Source organism: Euprymna scolopes, chromosome 3, assembly GCF_053919585.1.
Source record: "Euprymna scolopes isolate OS-2025 chromosome 3, ASM5391958v1, whole genome shotgun sequence".
In the NCBI taxonomy this organism is placed as follows: domain Eukaryota; kingdom Metazoa; phylum Mollusca; class Cephalopoda; order Sepiida; family Sepiolidae; genus Euprymna; species Euprymna scolopes.
In genome coordinates this window covers 76,715,741-76,742,970 of record NC_136484.1, presented here as the reverse complement: position 1 = coordinate 76,742,970, position 27,230 = coordinate 76,715,741, and the positions used below count along the sequence as shown (strand labels likewise).

At 33.6% G+C, this 27,230-nt stretch overlaps 1 protein-coding gene across 2 annotated transcripts in view; it reads left to right on the top strand.

The window, feature by feature from the left end:
* LOC145256353 (ATP-binding cassette sub-family C member 5-like) overlaps nt 1-27,230 on the top strand; it is a 327,323-nt gene that overhangs the window by 47,237 nt on the left and 252,856 nt on the right. For both annotated transcript variants that reach the window (XM_080115176.1, XM_080115185.1), the window contains exon 2: nt 22,785-22,897. In XM_080115176.1, the coding sequence (XP_079971302.1) occupies nt 22,812-22,897 (86 nt within the window). In that variant the 5' untranslated portion in view covers nt 22,785-22,811. The remainder of the gene's footprint in view (nt 1-22,784; nt 22,898-27,230) is intronic.

The following is a 27,230-nucleotide window of genomic DNA, read 5'->3' as shown; positions in this document are numbered from 1 at the left end:
CCAAGATTCAGCAGAGATATCCCACATTCATGCGTCTCTAAAAAATACAAGGTTATATCTTCCTACCTACTTACGGTATATTTTACTTTTCTCTCACTTCATTATGATATATGTGATTAGCCTTCGGGCTCTCATAGCCCTTTTTTCATAAGGATTCTCGTATCCTTCCAACGCCTGCATATTTAACTTATTGTGTCGAGACTTATTCTCTGCTCGAGACCATTACATGCGGCATGCTCTAAAAGCACACAATATCACAGGTTCCCATCTGTATTTTTCTAATTGGGGGCACCTCTAGTGCTTATCATCTCCCTACCAAGGTCATCTTCTTGGGAAAATTTTTATGGGCATCATAAAAAAAACAATTGTCAAATAAATATTTCTTTCTTTCGGCCTGTCACATCTGAACACTCTCAAAATACCTGTTTACGTAATTTATCTTATCCCCTTTCTAAAATTCTAACTGATTTCTAAGCAAAACATTCGTCTAAATTATTGTTTCATATTTGACTTATTTTCCTATTACCTGTTTCTTCTGATTTTAATGTATATTTAATTAAAACTTTGAATTACTGATGTGAAATACAATAACACATACATTTAAGACAATTTACAATATTTGTTCAACATAACATTTTCAAAACAATTATCATCATTAATACATTTAACTGGATTTCACTAGCATGCATTGTTATGCACATGTTTCTTACAAAGCTGGCCCTCTAACTTAATTTTCGTAACTCACTTCACAAATAACATTTTCCATTGTCCGTTTTTAAATTCCTTATTTTAATTTTCATTTTTATAACAGAAACAAAATTCATCATTACATTCCTTTTTCAATAAACAGATATCTAACTATTTTGTGTGAGCTAACCAATGGCAATTCCACATTCATTATTTTCAATAACATTCTGTATTTATTTTAACTTATGATTAGAATTCTCAATTCCAAATCTAGCTTCGCAAGTTCGAATCCTTGACTATCCTATTTCATATTTACTCACTTACAAGAACAGTCTTCTGTTCTTGTAACAATAACACTAATAACGTTTTGTTATGATAATAATAATAATAATAATAATAATAATAATAATAATAATAATAATAATAGTTATAAAATAACACAATATCATAACTCTAATAAAGTTTTGTTACTATGATAATAGTCATTAAATAACACAATGTCATACCACTAATACCTTTTTGTTACTATGATAATAGTAATAAAATTAATTAATGTCTGCTGTAACTCGAAAAAGGATATTTAAGAATGACGGGTGTGATTTAGGAAAAGTTATTTGTATTTAGAAAAAGACAAAATGCATAGAGAACGAGATTTATCCTACTTAGCGCCAATATGGCATACTACGAGATATAAACACACAAACACACAACAGGAGGGTAGTTCATCTCAGTGTATTTATATCGTTCGGAAGATTTCATATATTGTGTATACTGAGTTCCCACGATAACTCTCTCACAAGTATTTTTGCCCCTTTTCAAAGCCGTTGTTATTTTTTCGTTTATAGTCGATAGTTAGTGGGTCAGTCTATTTTCTCTTTTTGTCCAACCGTCATTGCTCTCGTATTGGTTACCGTGCATTGAGCTTGAGCATCTCAAAAATTGTGTCGATCGACTGTTGTTCTACGGGCACTGTTTTGCTAATGTCATCGAACGAAGTTTTTTTTTTACCGGTTTTGGTGACCTTTACGAATATGTCTCGGACTGACCATATCGCCAATTCTTTATAACTTGATTTAAGTTCTGCCTTTTTTAGTAACATCATCCATTAGTCTCTGAATTACATCTAAGTTCGGTTGTGCAAGTTCAGTAAATTTTGTATTTCTATGTTTATACGCACAAGTTGAAACTGGTATACTCGAACTTCGTATTTATCAATCCTACTTGCGGCTTAGGTTGGTACTGATTTTTGATTTTTCCCTCTTTTTGTTTGTGTTTCGAAACGATTTCTTTTGGTGCTCTCTTTTTTGCAATGCTTTTATTTTCTGTTCATTTTTAATTGCTTTGTCGTAGCTGCGTTATTTCTCGAGGTTATCTCGAATCATATACATTTTTTTAACATATTCCTTAATTTGCTGTATGCTCTTCATTTAATGAGTCTTTGGTTGCCTTTTCATAGACAACTTGATTTCAAAGTAAGTTTATTGGACTTTCTTCAACACATTTTTTCTTATTAAAATAGATTCCAAAGGTTAAAACTGTTCAGCCAGTTTGTCTCAAATAAATTCTGAGACAACTTTTAAATAGTACTGGCCAAATTTACTAGTAAAAATAATTCTCCAATAAAATTAATTTTATTGCCAGTCACAGTGCGAGCTGATTTTATTGTTTTCTGAAAAGTCGGTTTGTTAAGTTTCTCACATTTATGCAAATTTATAAAGGAAACTTACCAGTAATGTCGAGCTTATTTTTAACTTGTCAGACATTTTCAAAATTTCCAATTCTTCAATATTAAAGTTATTAACAAATTTGGATTATTCGGACTATTGTTCTCACCTTGGGTATTATTCTCACAGCGCCTCAGCCGCATGAAACTTCTGACCTTTTTTACGAAGGGCGTGCAATAAGTAATACCCCTGACCCACTTCCCATAGCAGTAGAGCAACGAAACTTGGCACAGTTATTAGTCTTTCTCTACATAGAACCACCCAGAGTTATGCATTTCTCCCGTCGTTTCATGCAGCTCTGGAGACCGTTTTTATAGAACACCCCAGGTTGGTCCTCCAACCACGACGTGACTTCAGAAATCAAGGCTGCATCATCTGGGAAACGCTTTCCTTTCAAAAACAACTTCATAGCTGGAAAGATGTGAAAGTCAGAGGGTGCAAGGTCAGGAGAGTAGAGAGGATGGGGGAGGATTTCATAACCAAACGCCCATGCTTCTGATCTGGCGACATGCGAGTTGTGGACCGGAGCGTTGTTCTGCAGGAGGAGAGTACCTTTGCTGATCTTGCCCCCGTCTCTTGATTTTGATAGTTTCCCTTAATTTCCTCAAAAGTGAAGCATAATAGGCTCCTGTAATTGTGGTACCCTTTGCCAGGAAATATGTCATCACTACTCCTAAACTACTAAATATTTTCCTATTACTCAGCCTTACAATCGCCACCCTTTCATTTATTTCCCACCTATCTTTTGCTTTTCTAGTCTAAAATGTAAACTTCCTCTTTGCCTATAATCTCCGCTTTAATTCGTTTCTCCTTTAAATTTATATTCGTCTCTTTCCTTTTACTTGTAACCCCTTTAATTGGGGCCTTTGATTTTTCTTTACTACAGTTCTTCCTTATCAATCACAGTAACTTCGTCTTTATTCTGACTACCTAGTTCAGTTATATATATATATATATATATATATATATATATATATATACATATATATATATGTGTGTGTGTGTGTGTGTGTGTTTTATTTTGCGTACATATCCCTCTCTTTCTCATTTAGAAATAATACACGCTATAATCTATCTTTATCGAAATTTTACCAAGATCCCTTTTCTGCTTTGCTCGTGAACTACATGCGATTAAATACTTAAATCTTCCTGTATTTTGCCCTGTTTAATTGCCTTCTAATATGCATGTACAGACACTTGCTTTTCTTATAGCTGCCATTAAGTACTTTTTCCCGCTTGTAGATAACTCTATAAATAACATTCTTAATACCCCGCACTCTCCTTGTTTGCTCTCACCCTAACGACCCCTCTTGCTTTTTTCCACTTCTTATCTTATCCTTATACTCTCTCTCCCCCTTTATGCTTGTTTGAACTCTTCCTGTTGTTTTGTGATTATACTTCCTTCTTCTCAGCTATCTTTTGTACACCACACCAGATAACTTTCTCTTCCTCTTTGTTTAAAATATTTTCCTATTACTCAGCCTTACAATCGCCACCCTTTCATTTATTTCCCACCTATCTTTTGCTTTTCTAAACTACTATAACCTAAATTTCTGATGTCTATGAAATCGGAAGTTTAGATTACCCGATGAAGGTAATCATTTGATCGAAACATTAGCTTTATTATATAACCAGCAATTTGTTTACCGAAAATTATATATATATCTATTGAGAAAGAGAGAGAGAGAGAGAGAGAGAGAGAGAGAGAGAGAGAGAGAGAGAGAGAGAGAGGAGAGAGCTGGAGAAAGAGATATCTTACCTGGCGTTGCCCGGGAATCTTTACTTTCATTTTTGCTCACCTCCCTTTTTTAAACTTTTTGCTATGATGTTATATGTGACGCGATCGCAAATAAAGTCATCATATATGACGTAGTTTGCTAAGACGTTATATATGACGTATACAGCATATATATTACCTTTATGCCGTTATTTAACGCATACTGTAAACAAATAAACAAAAAGAAAGTAATAAGGTTTTATTACAATAGATATATATTTTACATAGGAGGTCACCGGGGGTCATTCTAGGATAATGGTTAAGTGTTAGGTAGATTGTGAGATAACATGATCTCTCATGGTGGAATTAGGTAAGGCTAAAATATTTAAGAGGACGGCCAAGCAGGAACTTATTCACATTAGATTTGAATACGCTCATGTTATAGTCCGTCAGGAAGCAAACCCACAGTATTGCGTTTTACAGAAAGACAGTTCTAAGGAAGAAATTCTGCTCATGAAATTTCCGTTTAGTTTTAGGCATAGATAGAGGGTACCGCAAATTGTTGGCGGCTGTTGCAGCTAACCATCTATTTGTTCCGAACGTTTTAAGAGTTGCTCTATAGATTGGAGCTCTGTCGAGCATCTACCATAAAAGTAACGATAGAGCAGAGACTGGCAATGTTTTTTCTGTGAAGAATAGGAAGCAGATATGCGAAAAGGTCATTACCCACAAAATGTTTCAGACGGGTTTGCACCTTGTTAAAGCAGGAAAGGGTGTTCATTGAAGCTCTACCACAGATGTGACAACAGTGCTCCATCTTAGGACGTACTTCTTAGGACGTAAAGATGGACTCTTTATCTGAGAGTCCATCTTTCAAACTCTTTGGACTAACGTTCACAGGAAACATGAGTTGGAACAATTACATTGAAGGCATTGCCAGGGCCGCTGCAAGAAAGGTGGGCTCTCTCTACCGTGCTAGAAAACTACTAACACCCGAAAGTATCCTGTACCTCTATAAGGCTACCATTCGCCCATGTATGGAGTATTGCTGCCACTTCTGGGCTGGTGCATCTGCTACTAGTCTCTCGCTCCTTGACAAGGTTCAAAAGAGAGTCGCAAACCTGATAAGCCCTGAACTGGCATCTAAGCTTCAGCCTCTGTCCCATCGACGAAATGTTGCATCCCTCTGCCTTTTCTACAAGTATTTTAGTGGTGAATGCTCTGACGAACTGCAATCACTTGTGCCCCCACGGCGTGAGCACCCTCGACAAACCCGACAGGCTGCTAAATCCCACCCCCACACTGTAGAGATCCCTAGATGTAAAAGATCTTTTTACTCCAATAGTTTCTTCCCCAGAACCGCTAGACTCTGGAATTCCATTCCAGGTTCCTGCTTCCCCAACAGTACTGACGTGCAGAAGTTCAAGTGTAACGTGAACCGACATCTTGCTGCCCAAATCCCTACATAGTAACCCAGTAGTTGTTGCCCCTGATAGTAGCCCCCTACACCAAAGTGGCAATTTGCCTTGTTTGGGGTGAAAATGTAATAAAAAAAAAAATTTTAAAAAAAACTTGACTTTTGTACGAGTAGAGGATTTCGCCGGCTTTTGAAGTATTACCATAAATGGTATTATTATAACGCAACGACACCCCACAGTAGGGAGGTCATTCGCCGGTATGTAAGTTTGTTTTAGGCCTTCCGATCACGGAATGCCCAAGAAAGTTCAGCAGCTATTCTTGTCACCCAGAACAACTGTCACAACACGATCGCTTGGACTTGATCGTCTACACGGAGGCAGCGTTAGTTGGTCGCTTCCGGTTTCTTCACTCTTTTCCTCGGAGAGTCCACGAGTGACGTAATCGATCTCCTTGAGTCCAAGAAAATTACATACGCCCCACAGTGTGATTAGATTAATTCCGTGTACCGTCACTCGGACTTAAGGATAGTTCCTGCGACTGCAAGCACATTACTTCATACAGCATTTAAGAAAACACCCATGTCAATAAATTTCTACAACTACAAGATATATTAACAAGTAAACTATCTAATTACAAAGTCTATTATAATACAATGGTATAAAAAGTGGTAATAGGTGTATAGGTGCTTGGAATCGTCACGAAAATAGTCCGTTCGAAGAAATATCGTTTTTATGTATCGTAAATCTCTAGTAGTGGTTGCACAATCAACAGTCACAAACAAGTTAGTGTCTTTTCTTTCTTTTTTAATGTTGTCGCCATCAGTTCATTTATACGATGATAATAGGGAGGTACTTCTATTAGCGATAAGTGTTAATCTTATGAATTGTTTTAACAGCCAGCTGGGAGTTTTTTTGTTTTTTTTTTTCAAGCAATGAATCTATTTTGATGTAAGAACCATAGCATGACAAACATACTCAACCTACGGTCTTGTGGCTCGCTAGAGGAAGAAAAGATGACTGGGCGATACTCAACGTTGGCATATGGCTCAGTGGTCAGGGGCTCATTCCAGGCTCTCTTCTGTCGAGTCTGGTCTAATCTTTTCTCCTCTTCTCTCTCTTTTTTAAATTGTTCAAAATCACTCGTCCATAAGCTTATATAAAAAGGTGAGGGGTTGGTGACTGGACCCTCAGGTCCATTCCATCCAACTAGTGATCGCTGCATGATCTTCTTTTCGGATTGGTCCAGTACCAACTCTGCATAATCCTCCCTCGAGGTAGCTTTCCATTCAGGTGTTTTTCACTCCGGGAAGACCTTGGGAGGATGACCTCAGGATCATGTACTTTTCTCGGTTGAAGCATAAACAACTGTATATTACTGTTCTCTCGAAATACATAGTTTTATTAGCAAAACAATATTAGTATTGATATATTATTATCAATCTCAAATCCATTCAGCTGAAGTTATTTTTCCTTGCTTTGTGTTGCGTCATTGACCAAACAAGTGAAGTCAGCAAGGCAATCGAGAATTGCACGGGATCGTTCACATAAAAAAACTCTAATTTAACTCTATTATAACCGTTACTAATGTAATATTCGACAAGCATATGTGGTTGGGTCGCAGTATCATTTGCATAGGTGTCGACGAATGTACGATTTCCAGTTATTCTATAGCTGAAAATCTTATGAAGTAGACATTGGGCCAGACCTTATCAAACGCCTTAAGTATGTCAAGAGTCATTGCTCTAGAAACGAAGTCATCGTCAATAGATTCACTGAGCCAGTGTGATATTACCGTCAGCATATCAGCTGTATCATTTGCAAATGAATGAGATGTCTGTCAGATCTTTTACTACGGGGACACAAATTTCCTATGTTCCTCCATGTGGCCAATTTCCGTCTGTGAATCATATTATTATGAAACTGCTCGCTGGTTGACTACAGTATAGTTTCCTTAAAATCCACTGTGAACAGATTCTTGTCATAAAATGCCCACATAAGTAATCATTAATCATTTCCAATCCTGCTATAACGTCGTTCAAATTTAAACTTTACATCATTCCATCTCATTAAGCCTTTTATTCGATTTGTTTTTAGCTTTGATAATTTGTGACTGATTAATAGAAACAAAAGAAAGAAAAATGATTATTTTATGGAAATGAAAATATCGGAAATTTACCAAACGTATGCGCACGAACTTTTGCTTTAAACAAATCAGTAAATGAGACTATGATTGAACTAAAGTCAAATTTGAAAAAAAAACACCATACTTTTATTAACATTTATATTGCAGCCGAAATGAACATGTCTACCTAAATTCTCCTTAAAAACAACACACTTTCTTTCACTTAAAACGTTTCTCAGTCTTTACTAATAACCCATCATTTTTATCGTCTTAAGAAGTTGTCATTAAAAATTAATTACTTTTGTATGGATAGATTTGTTTAATTCCTTTGATAATGCTCAAGGTTTCTTTCCCTGCTAATTGCTCTCCCGAATTTACATATGATCTAGTAGGAGAGTAGAAAGTGTTGGGTTTACTTTTGACAGCCGCGTAACTTTCGTTTCCTTTATTTTGTCCTCTAGTGCTTACATTTCATGAGCGATGTTTCTGACAAAAGGAAAAGAATTACTGTGTTTAGGTCGAAATCTATCCATCAAACACTTATGATTTTTTTATATTGAAGTAGTAGTGTGTTTAGCTCCTTACAAATTCTGTAGATTTATATAGCACTATGTTTAACATGTTATAATAATGCACAGCGTTTTGTTATCACTGTTCAAATATTTAAGAAAAACTTGGTAGATACGAGAAAAATTGCAATATAGAAAATATGGAATATTCCTTTCTTATTTTAAAGCTATAAATTTCTGCATACTCTCAGCTGGAGAGCTTTTTTTATTCCATGTTCACCCCAAACTAGGTACAGTGCCACTTTCATGTAGGAGGGTACTATTGAGGACATAAGTTGCACGGATACTATGTAAAGAGTTGAGCAACAAGATGTCTGTTCACATGACACTTGAACTTCTGCATGTCAGTACAGTTGGGAAAACATGAACCCGGAAGGGAGTTCCAAAGTCTAGCAGTCCTGGGAAAAAATGATTAGAGTAGAAAAAATGATTAGAGTAGAAAAAATGATTAGAGTAGAAAAAAAAGGCTTTCTTACATTTAAGGATTTCTACTGATTAGGGATGGGATTTTGCTGCTTGTTGGGTTTGCCGGGGGTATTTACGTCGAAGAGTTACAAGTGCTTGTAGTTCATCGGAGCATTCACCATTAAAATACTTGTAGAACAGGTAGAGGAATGCAACATTTCGTCGATGGTACAGACGTTGAAGCTTTGATGCCAGTTTAGGACCTATCAAGTTGGCGACTCTCTTTTGAACCCTGACCAGGAGCGGGAGACTAGTAGCAGATGCACTAGCCCAAATGTGACAACAATAATCCATACATGATGGCCTTGTAAAGGTATAGGACACTTTCAGGCGTAAGTATCGTTTTAGCACGGTAGATAGAGCCCACCTTTTTCGCGGCAGCCTTGGCAATGCTCTCAATGTATCCAGCTCATGTTCCCAGTGAATGTTAAGCGGATGAGTTTGAAATAAGTACATTCAGGTAATATATCTTTAGTCATAGCTATTGGAGGTTGGGAGTGTTTTTTGTAATTATAAAAGGAAACAAGCTTAGTCTTGCCAGCATGTAGCATGACCATCCATTTTTGTCTCCATTCCACTACAGATTGGAAGTCTTCCTCTAGTGTTTCTGCCATTTCCTTAGATATGTGTTCATTTGTTTCCCTGTCATGCCTGTCATAGAGCGTGGTATCATCAGCATATATACCCATTTCACAGACAATTTTGTCAGGGAGGTCATTTATGAATATTAGGAATAACAAAGGTCCAAGGATAGACCCCTGAGGCACTCCCACAATTTTATCAGTGAGGCATGGTCTACTATAATAATACGGCCGTATATGTCACATTGAGAGGCAATTTTCTAAGGCCATTGAAACCAAGACAAAGGGAGGTAACTCAGAAATTGTTTTCTATTCAAACATTATTTCAGATGTCAATGCTTAGATAATTAAATAATTATTTCAGGGTTTAATATTTGAAATAATGCTTAAATGAATTCTACTTACATATTTTACTGTTATCCTGTCTAAAGTAAAATGTTTCCATTAATTAGATGTAATTTTCCTTTTTATTTCTTTATAATACACAACAAAACAAATCCAAATTCATTTTGAGTTGTCTCCCCTGACCTTTCCAATAATTTTGTTGTTTATAAATATGAAAAAAAATTGCTTTGACTACAACAGGTTATTTGTTTTTTAAAGATTTTATTAGAATATCTTTTAAGAATATAAAAATATTTACAAAGCACATGAATATAAAGATTGGAAAGGAAGTAAATTGTTTTTCACTCTGTTACAAAATTATCAAATCATTAACTGCTATCTTTCTTACAAGAGGAATTTTAAAGTATCTTTACAAAGCACAAGAAATTTTAAAGTATCTTTACAAAGCACAAGAAATTTTAAAGCATCTTTACAAAGCACAAGAAATTTTAAAGTATCTTTACAAAGCACAAGAAATTTTAAAGCATCTTTACAAAGCACAAGAAATTTTAAAGCATCTTTACAAAGCACAAGAAATTTTAAAGTATCTTTACAAAGCACAAGAAATTTTAAAGTATCTTTACAAAGCACAAGAAATTTTAAAGTATCTTTACAAAGCACAAGAAATTTTAAAGCATCTTTACAAAGCACAAGAAATTTTAAAGTATCTTTACAAAGCACAAGAAATTTTAAAGTATCTTTACAAAGCACAAGAAATTTTAAAGCATCTTTACAAAGCACAAGAAATTTTAAAGTATCTTTACAAAGCACAAGAAATTTTAAAGTATCTTTACAAAGCACAAGAAATTTTAAAGTATCTTTACAAAGCACAAGAAATTTTAAAGCATCTTTACAAAGCACAAGAAATTTTAAAGTATCTTTACAAAGCACAAGAAATTTTAAAGCATCTTTACAAAGCACAAGAAATTTTAAAGTATCTTTACAAAGCACAAGAAATTTTAAAGTATCTTTACAAAGCACAAGAAATTTTAAAGCATCTTTACAAAGCACAAGAAATTTTAAAGTATCTTTACAAAGCACAAGAAATTTTAAAGCATCTTTACAAAGCACAAGGAATTTTAAAGTATCTTTACAAAGCACAAGAAATTTTAAAGCATCTTTACAAAGCACAAGAAATTTTAAAGTATCTTTACAAAGCACAAGAAATTTTAAAGTATCTTTACAAAGCACAAGAAATTTTAAAGCATCTTTACAAAGCACAAGAAATTTTAAAGTATCTTTACAAAGCACAAGAAATTTTAAAGCATCTTTACAAAGCACAAGAAATTTTAAAGTATCTTTACAAAGCACAAGAAATTTTAAAGTATCTTTACAAAGCACAAGAAATTTTAAAGCATCTTTACAAAGCACAAAAAATTTTAAAGCATCTTTACAAAGCACAAGAAATTTTAAAGTATCTTTACAAAGCACAAGAAATTTTAAAGTATCTTTACAAAGCACAAGAAATTTAACAGTATCTTTTTACAAAGCACAAGAAATTCAATAAAAATTGTAAATAAAGGTAAATGTTCAACAGTAAATTTCACTTTTATTTTGATTGTTGCCACATTTAAAAATTTTTAATGAATCTTTTCTAATTTCATCTGAAGAAAGTTTTTGTTTGTTGTTATAGAATATATTTATAACAATTTTTGTTGCAAACTTATGTATTTTTCAATGTGTTTCTCACATATAAAATAATTGGCAAATAAGTTTTTAAAATTATTTCTGCAGACTTCCTAGTTGTAGACTGACCACGTTTTTAAATGAATTGAGAAGAAAAATCCAAAATTGCAAAGCAAGAACAAATAAATTCAGCAAGCAAGAGTTGATGGAATTGTCAAACCTCCTTGAGATAATAAATTAAGATAATGATTCTCAGTGATCTCCGTATCATTGCCAACCATAAAAGTAGAACAAATATCGCAGTTAAATCGCTTCAAAAGTTTTTTTTCAACATAACCAGCAATTGGATAGGCTACTTCTTTGCTGTCAGGTGATAAACATAATTCATTTATTTCTGACTCATGTTTGGACAAAATATCCAGAAGATTATTATAATTTTCATTCTTTGACAATGGATTGAGGTTATCCTGCCAAATGTTAATATTTTCTTTTAAAAGGGATCTACAGATTAAAATATTTTCACTGCTATAAATCTCACGAAGACACACTAAAAATCTACCTCCGCTCATTTGACGATACTGTGAAAATCGATTTTCAAGGGGATCACTTTGAAATCTACGAGTGAGAATATATTCATGCCCATCATTCAGCAGTTCTTTCATAAGCATTGCTTGTGCTCTCAAAGTTGTGACAAATGCTTTGCTAGTCTGTGCTGTGAGGCAATAGTCAGAAATTTTTGACCAAGACTCAACCCAGTTAGAAAATGTTTGGTTAAAGTTGATCTTATCATCACTTGCAGTAACAGCATCATTAAAAAAATTAGGGGTAAATCTTTGATTAGAATGACTATAGTCCACCAGCACCATATCAATTTAAGAAAATTTGCAATGTCGGTCCATTCTGGAAAGTAGCTTTTACAAGCAGCAATTGTTGTCTCGTGGAATACAGCAATAGCCAAATTGACACTTTGCTTACGAGGAGCGTGCAATAAGTAATGCCCCTGACCCATTTCCCTTAGCAGTAGAGCAACGAAACTTGGCACAGTTATTAGTCTTTCTCTACATAGGAACCACCCAGAGTTATGCATTTCTCCCATCGTTTGATGCAGCTCTGGAGACCGTTTTTGTAGAAGACCCCAGGTTGGTTTTCCAACCACGACGTGACTTCAGAAATCAAGGCTGCATCATCTGGGAAACGCTTTCCTTTCAAAAAAAAACTTCATGGCTGGGAAGAGGTGAAAGTCAGAGGGCGCAAGGTCAAGAGAGTAGAGAGGATGGGAGATTTCATAACCACACGCCCGTACTTCCGATCTGGCGACATGCGAGTTGTGGACCGGAGCGTTGTCCTGCAGGAGGAGAGCACCTTAGCTGATCTTGCCCCGTCTCTTGATTTTGATAGCTTCCCTTAATTTCCTCAAAACTGAAGCATAATAGGCTCCTGTAATTGTGGTGTCCTTTGCCAGGAAATCTGTCATTACTACTCCGTCCTGGTTCCAGAAGACTGTGAGCATGACCTTGCCAGCGGAGGACTGCACCCTTGCCTTCTTTGGAAGTGGTGAGTCCAAGTGCTTCCACTGCATTGACTGGGCTTTGGTCTCTGGATCATAGTGATAGACCCAGGTTTCATTCTGTGTAATCAGTCTTTTGAAAAACTTTGATTCATCTTCTTGGCACATCTCCAAATTCGTATTGTCACCGGGATGTAATGCCTTGAAAGTTAGTTTTGGTGCTTTTCGTAATGTAGCATCCAAAACCCTGTCCTTGTCATATATTTTATGCATATCACACAAAGATAAAACTCCTGACTGGGAACACAAATGAAGGTCCAAAATATTGAAATCGAAAGAAGGAAACACAAACTTGCTTTTGTTTAGTAAACTGTTTCGAATATTCTTCAACAAATGAACTGTATCAAAAAAGAAAAAAAAATGTTTGGAGAATCTGGATAAGTAATAAAATGTTTTTTATCTCCTTCAAATTTGTTTAATAAAATTTTAAAGGCATTTACATTTGCAGAATGGTTGTCTGCAACTACAGCCCTTATATTAAATCCTGCATTTAAAAGCTGTACAATGCATGCAATTTTCTCCTGAAATAGCCAGTCACCAGTAACAGTCACTTCAGGACAGACTTTAACTACAGTTGGCACTGTCTCCTTCAACCCTGAAATCATAAATATCATGATACCTTTATATGAGTTGTCAGTTTCATCAGCACCAACATACTTCCCACGATGAAACTGAGTTCCCTTTTGAAGCTACATTTCATCCAACATCAAGAGAAAAGTTTTCCCAAGAGAGATTTTGCAGCAGTTATAGATTCTACACCACCTTTTTGTATTTTTTCTAATGAAGAAAATGGTAATTGCTCAACCAGTAGTTTATATGCTTGATGAGAAGTATAGCCCAATAATAAAGAGACTCTGATTAGTTCAACAGAAAATGAAGGGCGACCCTTAGGTTTAAAATGTTGAAATTTGTATAGTTCTTTTAGAATGGAATTTGAAGGTTCTGCTACAATGTTGTGAATATAAGAGGGGAAAATTTCCAACATGCTATACCTTGTAAGTTTTGAATTGTGACCCTTCACAAACTAATGTGGTAATGGTATTGGATTTCCATAATACTGAAGTTGAACGTGTAAATTGTTGTCAATCCGAACGTGTAAATTGTTGTCAATCCAAATGCACTCTTTCAGTAAGGGAAAATTGGTCTCAAAATCTATCCGGAAAATCCATACATATTTTTCATTTTTTTTTAAAACTGAACCAGTGGGGCAACACTTTGTTTCTTCCAAATCTTCGAAACTCATAATAATATCTGTTGAAAGAAAATTTGGTAGTTCATCATCTTGGTAATTTCGATCCTTTGGGGCTTTTCTCATTGTGTTTGATGTAGGTAGAAGAGATGGCTTAACATTCACTAACGGTGAATGAATTGCTGGTATTGGATGTAGGGACCAATTTAACTTATTTCTTTCCCTTTTTAAAATAAATTTTTCCTCACAAATGTTTTATACACAAAACTGAATTTTTTGTTGCAATCCAATCAGCACGATTTACAAATTTTGTCCATTTTTCAAACAGGTCGAGTTTGCCATGTGGAAAATGAAAAGTTGGTAGATTTTCGTGGTTTTTATAACAAGTTTTGCAGCCAAATGCAAGGCCATTTTGTTAAGCAAATTATAACAAAACTTAAACAAATTATAACAAAACTTAAACAATATTTTAAAAAAGATAATATATATTTTTTACAATATTTAAAACGGGTAGAAAAAATTCAACAAGTAGAGATCGTAAAAATGGTTTGTAAACATAAAGATCGCTTACGTCTTTGAAAAAAACCAAGGGAGGTTACTCTATTGTACTTTTGTTCTGTAAATTAACACGAATAAAAGCGGTGAAAAACATTTTATATGGATAAAAACATGTATTTTAAGAATGAAATAATATAAAAATATTTAAATAAAATTTTATTATTCATTATTTCAAGAGTTAATATAAATTACTTTTGAGTTACTTCCCTTTGAATTTTTCAACGTTGTATGCGGCTCAAGCTTACACAGTTTTCCATAATAAAAACAATGGCCTCTTACAAACGTGTTCTCTCATGTAACATACGGGGCCGTATGTATAGTAGGCCATGAGTGAGGTCATTTATGAATATTAGGAATAATAAAGGTCTAAGGATAGATTCCTGAGATACATCCGCATTTACATCATATTGCTTATATGTACAATCGTCGTCGTTATTTCTTTTATAAGTGACACTCGTATGGCGGTTGAAAGTTCAATGCTCAGTACCGGCGATGCCAAGAATGCAATTATGAATTAGTGAAGACTTCTATTCGTTTATGTCTTATGGAACTTGAATTAAATAAACGACTTCGTTCGAAATTGCATACAGATTCCCGAGTTCAAGAGAAAGATGCCCGACTTAGACAATATGTCCTTGAACAAGCTCTCGGACGTTACATCGACCGAAAATGTTATTAGAATAACATTTTAAAGATAAGAACAAATAATACAAATTCATCTAAAAATTCAGAAACACGGAAAGATATTGTTTTTAGTTCGACAATTCGTCCATGTTCAAAGTGCCAATTTTTGTCATCTTCTCCGTATTGTATTTCACAGCTGGATTACAACCATTTGATTATAACATTTTAGCCATTAAAGAATTAATAGTTCAAACTTAATTTTAAGACAATACTTGTTCTTCTTCGACTGGCTTCTGAGTGCCTACGATTCGGTCCCCAGTTACAATTAAAAAATCGGTTTAATTCTTCTTAGACTAATTTATCATCATTCAATACTAAAACATTTTTGATTATTATATATTACCGTTTCTTATTTTCAATTTTCAAAGTTCTGCTCAAATAAGTAGCTTGATTTAATATAAATGATGTAACTTTTCGTTTATTTCTTTAGATTTTTAATACAATTTTTTCGTGTTTTAATTTAAAAAAGGGCCATACATTATTCTTATAACATTATATGATTATGTTTTGTCTTTAAAAGTATTTGTAGCAAAATGTAGCATGCAAAAATCAGGAACAACGATAGAAAAAAGTCAGTTTCGTCCTGCACCGCCCACCTCTAGAAGAGAGGGATTTCTTGGCTGTAATGACCGTAGAGAAAGAAGAAGAAGGAGACAAAAAAAAACAGAAGAAAACTCGCTTCTCGCAGATACGTGGTTCGTCACAAAGAACAATCCAACCACCAGAACCACCTACACAAAATCTGCAGAATACTGCCTGATAGCTTCCCAGCGACCTGCCTTTATAGCGGCCGGGAATTATATATTTGCATAATCGCGCGAGAGTAGACGTGATTCTGCGATAATTGCATGGGGGTCAACGCCAATTAAACCCCAGTATTTTAAAAAGTTATAGCTTTAAGACCTATTGTACTTTATTCTTTATATACTAAATTGTATACAGGTGTGAACGATCATGTATGCGATTTTATTAAGACTAGTGATACTAAATTGAGCTAACGATATCACTTGTGCTCATTTTATTGATGCAGTAAATTTTATTTTAATACTTGAACTTGGCTTGAAGCATTCATCAATTGACGAAGTTTAATTTGTGATGAAACAGATTTCCATAGTTAGCTAGATGTCTTTTATCGATGGTAGACCGAATCTCTTCCGTATTGCAATAGTTTCTACAGTATTAAGATAATATTCATCGTGTAAACAACGTCGGAACGCGTACAGAACAAAGTATTAATAGTTTTATCAAATGATTGGTTGTACATGCGGCACACGAAACCTGCATGTAGCCATAGGAAATTATGTCTTTCCATTTTCGAACATGTATGATCATCTGCGAAGCCATATTATTATCAAAATAAGTTTATCATTTTGTAGATAGGGTACTAACCTTCTGCAAAACTCTTTGATGAGTGACACGTTTGATCAAGGTGTGTGCATCCTAAATTAGATAGATAAATCGTCGATCGCAAATCTGAGAACTAAAACACAGATTCCTAATTATATTACAAAGATGTACCATGGTTTTATTGAGGTAGATAGATCTTTTAAAGGGCTATTAACAATCCAGTCAAATCATCGGCGACTCATGAAATAAAAATAAATCGACGAGTGGAGTTCAAACTAATTCAAAAGGAATCATCTACGCCTGTCAGCTTTAGCGTGTGTTACTCGACCAGAGAATGCTGCGTAGCAGCATGGGCTTTTTCTGCTCCTGCTGCAAAGATCGACATCGAGCTCAGCAAGTCATGCAGGATGATTACCGGCAACTTGAAATCGACCAATCTGACAATTGTTTACAGGATGTCCGTCTTGCCGCATATCCGTCGAGAAGTGATAGTGAAAGCAAAGCGTGACATGCACCAAGAGTTATCGCAGTGACTACCATCCAGCAAGAGCTTTAACACTGCCATAAGCCTCAGGCGAACAACACCAGCGTCCTTCCAACAAAAACAATAACAACGAAGCTCTTCCGGAGCCAAAGAAAACCTCTCAGATGACTCTGAACTCCCTCGAAAAGAGTGGGTAGGACTCAATCGGACCTGAGCAAAGGTTGCCAAAATACGAAACAACTTGCACGTGAGGCTATGTACAGAACGTTCGGTGTCCCTGTGGCACCGACGAGTCGAATATCGCAAATAGCGCATTCTCCGATGTAGACCTGAGGGATGCCTTGGACACTGCCCGATGCCAATGGATCTTAAGATTGAGTAAAACGATATGATAATCATTCCACTTTTCTCACTTTTCTTATTATTCGCCCTTGACGACATCCACGCCTCTTCCAAACGTTTACGAATAAACAATCAATTTAAATGAGTTTTAAAGAAGACACAGAATTGATAACCAAAATATTGCAATTCGAACCAATGCCATAAAATAACTGGCTTGAATAGCTGCACTTTTTTCTACATCGTTCTCTTCTTCACTTTAAAAAGCAAGTAGAGTTTTCACATGAACATGTTAATGTAATATGAAAATTGTTTTAAACCTCAAATCCTTCGAGACTATCACATTAACCAACCTTATGAAAAAAGTGACCTGATCAATTAAATCAGAGTTCTCCAGAGATTAAACTCGACGCATTTCACAGGACACAAGAACGTATACTTAGCGACAAGAAACAACATTTCAAGACTGGAATGGAATGCTGCATTACGATGAGGTATCAATACAGTAAATTGATGGATAACTACACCAATGAGTCAGACGAAAAGCTTGGTATAGATCAGTCAATTTTGAAGAACATACTATACCATAACAGTATTTATAGAAAAGACTGGAACTAGCAAGATCACGTCTGTGAAAGAGAGAAAAAGAAAGCGAAGGAGAGAAAGAGTAGGTCTCATCAAATTATACTCAATCGATATTCTATTGAGTACTGACTGAAGTCATAAGCACATTAATTTGGATATTGGTGCTTTTTTTTTGTTTTCTTCTTCAATAGTTTACTCTAGGAACTGATCATTAGCAATTGCTTAATTTACCTTGATACTTGTTTACACGAATTCTGCTTTGAATGTGATATAAACTCATTTTGAAATAGCAAGGCATACGCTAAAACACAATTTACTATATTAATAAGTTCGAGTTTTCTTCTGCATGCACAGTTTCAATGAGAAAATAACCGGACACTTCCTAAACAAATCTTTAGCACTCACAACTTACAGCATCTTCAAAAGCGTGTTCCACGAAAGTATGCATATATTGAGTCTCCGTTTAATAATTATTACATTTTTACCGCATATACTGCTACTCGCAATTACGTATTCTCACAAAAAATGTAGCAAACACTTTTGCTCTCTATTCATTTATTAACCATACGCAACTCATTCACGCCCTTTTAATCCCTTCATAGATTATATGTAATAAATGGCGCCTATTTACACAGGGATTGCTAGAATTTAGCTCTCTTCTAGAAATGAAGAACAAAGAAATTAGGAACATATTACTCATGTACTATTTAAAAAAGGGGTAGATAAATCTGGTCTCTATTACTATTAATAACTTCTAGTATTTTATTTAATGTTGCCTAAAGAGATTATCTCAACAATTTAATAAAGTTCTCATGTAACTTTGCTCCTTATCTTTTTATTTTTATTCTATAATTACCTGTTCTTAAGCAGATAGAGCTTTTTCGATCCTGATAGGTTTGTCTTATTGAAAATTTATTTTTTTAGATTAATTTATATTATTTACAAATAACAGATATTTGCTTTTTCCGGATAAATTACACTCGTCTTCTCAAAATGATTTTAAAAAGAAAGAATATTAACAAAATAATTGAAATGTTGAAACATAAGAATAAGAATAAGGTGTTCTAGTTTTACAATGTCAGGAACCCGTATGTTTAAGGAATGTCTTCTTCAAAATTTGCAGTGCCATATTGTTTGTTGTGTTGTTATATATATATATATATATATATATATATATATATATATATATATATATATATCACATGTTAGGGATCCAGATTCAAATAACTTGATCTTATAATAAAAATAGTATACCTGTCATAGGAGGAGTAAAATTAATTGACTTAATTGCTTTTTTAACTATGTGGTTTTCTCTAAAATAAAATTATCTGGGTGTTTTCTTTTGAATTAATGTATCCCCCACTCAGTCTCTGGTCGATAAACATATTTTATGGTTTCTCATTACATCACATATGTGCATACATGTGTATACAGCTGCACATGAAACAATGTCTGGCAAAAAGATTGTCTTACTTGGTGGCTTTAAAGCGTTATTTTGACACTTCATCGGATCCTTTTTTATTTTTGTGAAAAATTGTAAAATAAAGCATTTGTGCATAGTATTGTAATTGCTTGAATGAGTTTCAAGTTCTCTAGTTTCCCTTGTAAGACATTTACAGCAATAACCCGGTTTGAATACCACAGTATATAAAAACTTTTCTTTCTTCTACTCTGTGTCTAGCATCAGGTTAAAATTCCACAAATAGAGCTTCTTCACAAGGGCTTTTCATGTGTGGAACACACTACTATGGGACTGATTCCCTACTTCTTGATCTCTTCAATGAGAATCTCATTAACCATCGACTGGATATTAGCCTTCATAAGTGGCGAAACATTCTATTATCAAAATATATTTCCTGGAACTTCCCATCTGTGAAATGTAATGTCGCAGGGATACTTGCTGGCTGACATTGTTGCCTTCATCCAATGTAAACAAGTACTTTTGGAGCCGTCGTTTTAAATAATCTAATATCACCCAACTTCTATCATTACCAATCATCACGGTGTTGTATTACCGTCCACCTGACACCCTTATCCTCGAGTTTAGGGCTGGATGAATGGTGCCCCGACCTTTGTCAGCTTCAGAGAAATAGTTGATTTTTTTTTAAATACTCATCTTATCAGTCTGAAGTAGGTCATTCAAATCATGCGATAACTTGTCAGTAGCTTAAAGATATAATCACATGTGGATTTTCTTCTCTTGAATTTTTTGTGCCAGAGACAATAATAAAAACATCAGAAAAACAAAATAAAACATAAACAAACTTAATCTATACTAATATGAGAGAAATGTGTCTGTCCGTCTTCTGACTACTTTCAATCTATCAGAAATAGGAAGTTGAAATTGAATTGCAACTAATGTAAGTTGCCTTAGAAGTAAGTTATAAGTTTTGCGCCCCAAGTTTGTGGAACCCTAATCCCAAAAAACCATACAAATACACTTATATCTATATATATATATGTGTGTGTGTGTGTGTGTGTGTGTGTGTGTGTGTGTGTGTGTGTGTGTTTGTTGTGTGTGTGTGTGTGTGTGTGTGTGTGTGTGTGTGTGTGTGTGTGTGTGTGTGTGTGTGTGTGTGTGTGTGTGTTCCATTCCGTGACTTGGTTTTTATTTGTTAAAGTTTGTAGTAATAAGTCAATTTTCTCTTATTATTCAAGTAACAGTGTTGAATTAGTTAACAAAATAGCGCATGAGTGATCAGGCAAGAGCAATACTGAAGAATGAACAGTTATCAGAGCCGTAATTGGGGGTTATTAAAAGACAGGTGAACGTAGAGGTAATGAGGGTGACATGATAAAAGAAAATGTGCAGATAGATGAGGAAGGGACACAGAATGAAATGGAAGATGTGGATGAAACAGCAGGAAATGGAGAGAAAACAAATGATAAGGACATCGGTAATAATGGGGAAACGGATGAAAAGGTAGCATGGAATTATGTTTAGGAAACTTGACAGAACGTTCTAAAGATGCAGATAGACAAAATAAATTAAACAATGAAGTATGTGAAATGCAGGATTAGTTTGTGTTGCTGCAAAATTTGGAAAAGAATAGAAATGAACCGAAGTGGAAAAGAAGAATAAAAGATTATATAAAAAAAATTATTGAAATGAATTTGCTTGAAAGAGGGTTGAGAGGGCAATTGGGTGCGAGGAATACAGGGAAATTTAAATAACTGAGTGAAAAATACTAAGTGGAAAGAGTGGAAATTAAAACAGTCCTAGGGGAAATCAAACAAAGAATACTAGCAAAAGGCGCAAAAGTGCAGAGCTATGATGAGAGAAGTTAACAGTTCTGAGAGAATAAGTTGTAGATAAAATAAAATGAAAGAAATAATAGGAAAAGAATACAAAAGAAAACAAAAGGTCAAAATTGTATAAGAAAACAAAATATCCGCAGTAAACACATCTATGTGTTACAAGCATGTCTCAGAAGGGGTGGTGGAGGGTGGGGGGTGATAATGTGGAATTATGGTGGGATATAAACATCCAATGTGATTGAATGTGAAGCAAGGAGATTAGATTTAGTTTTATTGCAAAAATAGAAACAAACGGTAATTATCATTGATTTAGCAGTGCAAACTGATGTGAATATGGAGGAAACAGAAAAGGAGAAAATTGAAAAGTACCAAGACTTGAAAAGGGAGGTAAAAACATTGCGGTGTTGAAGAAGGTGGAAGTTGCACCTGTTGTGATGGGAGCCCTGGAGAATGTGACAAAAGGATTTGACAAGTAGATTGAGAGAAATTGAGACCCATTGCAATTTTGGAGCACTTCAGAAAACTGACTTGTGTTGGGAACTGACAGAATCTAATGAAAAGTGCTGGAAGACTGAGAAAAGTAAAAAAGCTGATAGTCTGTAGTCATTTGTTATGATCTGCTTATCAGCATAAAATCGGCAATAACAACAGCCAGACACAAAATGTGATAACAATAACAACAACAACAACAACAACAATAAGAAGAAGAAGAAGAAAAAGAAGAAGAATGATAATAATGATGATAATAATGATAATAATAATGATGATAATAATAATGATAATAATGATAATAATAATAATGATAATAATAATGATAATAATAATAATGATAATAATAATGATAGTAATAATAATAACAATAACAACAATAATAATAATAATAATGATGATGATGATGATGATGATAATAATAATGATAATAATAATGATAATAATGATGATAATAATAATAACAACAATAATAATAACAATACTAATAGTAACAATGATAATAATGATAATATTAATAATAATAATAATAATAATAATAATAATAATAATAATAATAATAATAATAATAATAATAATGATAATAATAATAATAATAATAATAATAATAATAATAATAATAATAATAATAATAACAATAACGATAATAATTCATGCATGGAAAATAAAATTACTGATATAATTCTATACTAATATTTTAATAATATATTTATATAAATAGCAAGTGTGAACATTGGCGAGGCATAATTAGTTTCTAATTTTTTATGGAAGGTAGACACTAGTAAATAATAATATATTAATCGACTTTAATAGAACAGATGTTTTTCTATATTCATATTTCATAAATAAGTGGGGTGAAGATCAACTAATCTTTCTACATAAGTGGTTCATTTACTTATATAGTTTGCATCTGCATGCAATGTCTAATTTCTAAATGTCTATGAAATCTGATGACAGACTATATTATATACGTATTTTTTGTATTTTTTAGAATCGACCTATCAACAACGACAGCACAATGCCACCAGACAGGTATAAAGTTAGTGAGGCTGAAAAAAAAATTGAAAGAATGCCCAGCATTGAATCTGAATTGGATATTGGCAGGTAATTGATATTATCGTTCATTACTTTTTTCTTTTTTATCTTTCTAATTTGGCGCCACGTTTCCATTTAGTCATCCAATATTTCCGAAATGATGATGATGATGATGATGATGATGATGATGATGATGATGATGATGATGATGATGATGATGATACTTTTCTTTTCTTCCTTTTTACTCAGTTTCTTCTCCTTCTGATTATTATTATTATTATTATTATTATTATTATTATTATTATTATTATTATTATTATTATTGCCAATTCAAGTAATTATCTTCCTGTGTGTAATATCAAAAAAGTATTAATCTGCTTACATAGTATTTTAGTACAAGTGGAAATAATTTACCATTAATAAGAGATGAAAGTTTGATACATAAGTTCATTGTGCCTTTCTATATATTTTCCATTTGTTTGATGTATTTTGTTCTGTTTATATTTTCGTCTTTATTGCGTTTGGTTATTTAGTTTACGATGATATTTATGGTCTATGTATCAATGAAGAAATAAAGTGGATATATACAAGAAATAAATCATGGAGAGAATAGACATGTTGATAAGAATATATAAATTACTTTCAATCAGTAGATGTTCATTTATGTAAATTCGTGTTTGATAGAAAAAATTTAATCACAAGTCAAAATATTCGAAATGTGAATAATTTGCGTATGTAAATGATATATGTGTGTAAGTTATATACGTATGTAAGTAATATATGTATGTGAGTATTTGACAGCGTAGCACTGTGCATGTGTTCCCTTACCTTGTTCTATTAGTGCGTGTATAGATGTGAGTAGCAATTTATTGCTGTTCGCCTGATCCACGCCAGTGTTTAGAAATGTGTGCGCGGCATGAAGAAAGCTTGTATGTGGATCATTGAAGATTCCTTTGCTACTTTCCTCACCAACCAAAGAGACGGGGGTGAGCATACACAACAGTGAGACACAAATGTTTTTTGGTACATCTCTCTCTTTTAGCTGTGTGTTTTCCAGTGTTTCTAAGTTTGTGTTGGCCTATTACTTTGACATAGACTTTAATTACTTTGAAATAGACTTTAATTATTTTGACATAGGCTTTAATTATTTTGGCATAGACTTTAATTATTTTTACATAGACTTTAATTACTTTGAAATAGACTTTAATTATTTTGACATAGACTTTAATTATTTTGGCATAGACTTTAATTACTTTGACATAGACTTTAATTATTTTGGCATAGACTTTAATTATTTTGACATGGACTTTAATTACTTTGATATAGACTTTAATTACTTTGACGTAGACTTTAATTACTTTGAAATAGACTTTAATTATTTTGACATAGACTTTAATTATTTTGGCATAGACTTTAATTACTTTGACATAGACTTTAATTATTTTGACATAGACTTTAATTATTTTGACATAGACTTTAATTATTTTGGCATAGACTTTAATTACTTTGACATAGACTTTAATTATTTTGGCATAGACTTTAATTATTTTGACATAGACTTTAATTACTTTGACATAGACTTGTTACAAATCGGAAAATTCATGTCTTTTGATGACATGTACAATCCATTGGAATAAAATTGTAGGATTTTTAAAAACTTTTATCTAATTATTCGATTCTGAGAGCAGATGATATTCGCGTCTTCTCATTAAGTTTACGAATATGTTCACACTTTCGAAATATGGAGGGAGGTCAAGCTTGTAAATTAATGCGTGGCAAGTTTAATTTGTAATGAACTCCGTGTCAATTTCAATTGTATGAATAAATGTGGTCATTACGATAAATAGTATAATGGTAGAATAACAATTTCTAGAGTTTCATAAATGCGCTCAAAGCAATAAAAATATTAATAAAGACAAATACAAGTTAAACATGCAAATATTAATATTAACTATTAGGTACGTGCAAAATGAATGCTGAAAGAGGTCAAAATGTATAAACATTTTTGTTATGGGGTTAAATGGTAATAAGAACGAAAGAACACAGGATTTTTAGGAAAACACATGTATTCACATAAATTACAGGCAAAGTGAGTTGAGAAATACCATTCCTCAACGATAGGGCGTTTGCACACGACCTTCCTGGCTGAGTGCCAATCTCTGACTGGCCGGGCACCGGTACTCGATACCGAAAGTGATGTTACCAGAGGAAGTGACGTCATGAGATAGTTCATTAGGGGCGTCTCCAACAATTTTGACTCCTACCATTACTTAAATATTCACCAAAAATCAGAAAATTAACAAATTTTAATGAAATTTTCAGTATTTATCAAAGAATGATCACGGAATATAATGAATCCTTTATTTTCATTGTGTTAACTCTTTTTATTCATAATCGTATCTTATTTCTAAATTGTGAATTTGTTAACTTGCAAAATTGAGTTGCTTGTGCTAAAACTAGAAAACAAACACGAAAAGTTGTCTCCTTTTGACAATAGTTAGGTACGGGCAAAAATGGCGGGAAAATAGGGGGCATAGTTTTGAAAGCCGGTTTATCATAATTTTTTGTACTTTTTGATTGTATTTAAAAGCTAAAGTTGATTTCCAAAAGGAAAAAAATATTTGTACACGTGAAAAAAAAATTATATTAAAAAATATTTTCACGGCGACATTCGAAAGCTGACAAATTCTGCTAAATCTTGAAGTTAAATAAATTCATTGTAAAATCCTTTGAAAGATAAATATTATTTTTCTGTGTCTATTTGAAAGATAATTAGTAAAGTCATAGGATATTGAATTAAATAAAAAGCACCTTGTTTGTACAAAAATGGGTTAATTAGCCCCAAAAAGCGAGAGATTCTAGCTTCGCTTACGCATAAACAAACGAAATCGTGTAAGCGATGATTCTATGGAAGCCCGAATGTCAGAAAATCAAAAGGTTGTCTGAAAATGACGTCAGGTTGTTTGGGGGAAGAAGAGAGTGCTGTTTTCCCCCCGGCCGTGCATCGGTACATTCCTATCGTGAATATTTGTATAATTTTTACCCTTTTTGAATTTAATTATTTTCTGTTCCTGCATTTAAATTAATAAAATGTTTTCAAGATTATATAAAAATTATGTTACACCGAAAGTTTCACGTCCATTTAAACAAGGAAAATATTAGAATGTTACATATAAAACTCACGCTAACTACGTAATCTAAACTTTAGTAAAGGTGTTTTTTTTATTTAAACAAAATAATACATTTCCACTAAGATTAAATCCCAGTTATAAGTGACACTTCCGTTGGTGAGGGTGAACGGTGTAACCCGTCAAAGCTTCTCCCATCTCATGGTGGGTTATCCTGCCATATTTGGTACCTCTACGAATGTAAATGAAACGGTGCGAGCATGCACAGAGTTTCCAGTTATCAATAGCCGACTGAAGTTCCACCTCCGTTGGTGGAAAAGAGCGGAGTAACCCGTCAAAACTTCCCCTTTCGCAAGTTGGGCATTCCTGACAAATTTAGTAGATCTACGCTAAACTGTGTCAGCGTCCATAGGGTTCCCCCTTATAAGTACCCCCTGGGGCTTCTCTTTATCATACCCGTTTCAGATTCCTGATACCTCTTCTATCATGTGGTAAGTTTAGTATAATGGTATACCATATTCGTGTACAGACAGACAGACACACAGACGCATATATATATATATATATATATATATATATATATATATATATATATATATATATATATATATATATGGTACTCATGCGGAGAGTGATCCGTGCAGAAATAATAACGTTATTATTTAAAAAGCCATTCTTAACTTGGGGAGGGGAGGGTGTTTTGTACCTATTCTATACTTTAATCTTACAATTGAATTAAAAAAGAACATATAAAACTTTAATTAAACGTGGAAATACGATTTAAAAAATAGCGCGGATCACTTTCTGCATTAGCACTATATATATATATATATATATATATATATATATATATATATATATATATATATATATGTTCACTGTTTTGGGGAAATAATTCCATCAAAGTGCTCGATTACAATGGTCAAGATCAAAGTGTAGTATCTGTTCTTCAGATGCTGCACTTCATTTTCTTGTTCTCTTTCGGTGGAGGAGAAATCCTTCACGACTGAAACAATTTTTATTTTTGTACCTTTTCTCCACGTTAAAAAACGACCCTGGTGTCTAACTCTGTCCCGTTGGGAGGCATAGTAAATAGGTACAATGAAAAAGTTCAATATAAGAGCTGAATATTTATTTATTTAAAATTGTACAGAAGGTCAGAATAACATTGGTACCGTCGGTTTCAAGCCTAATATATATATATATATGTATATATATATATATATATATATATATATATATATATATATATATATATATATATATATAGCCAG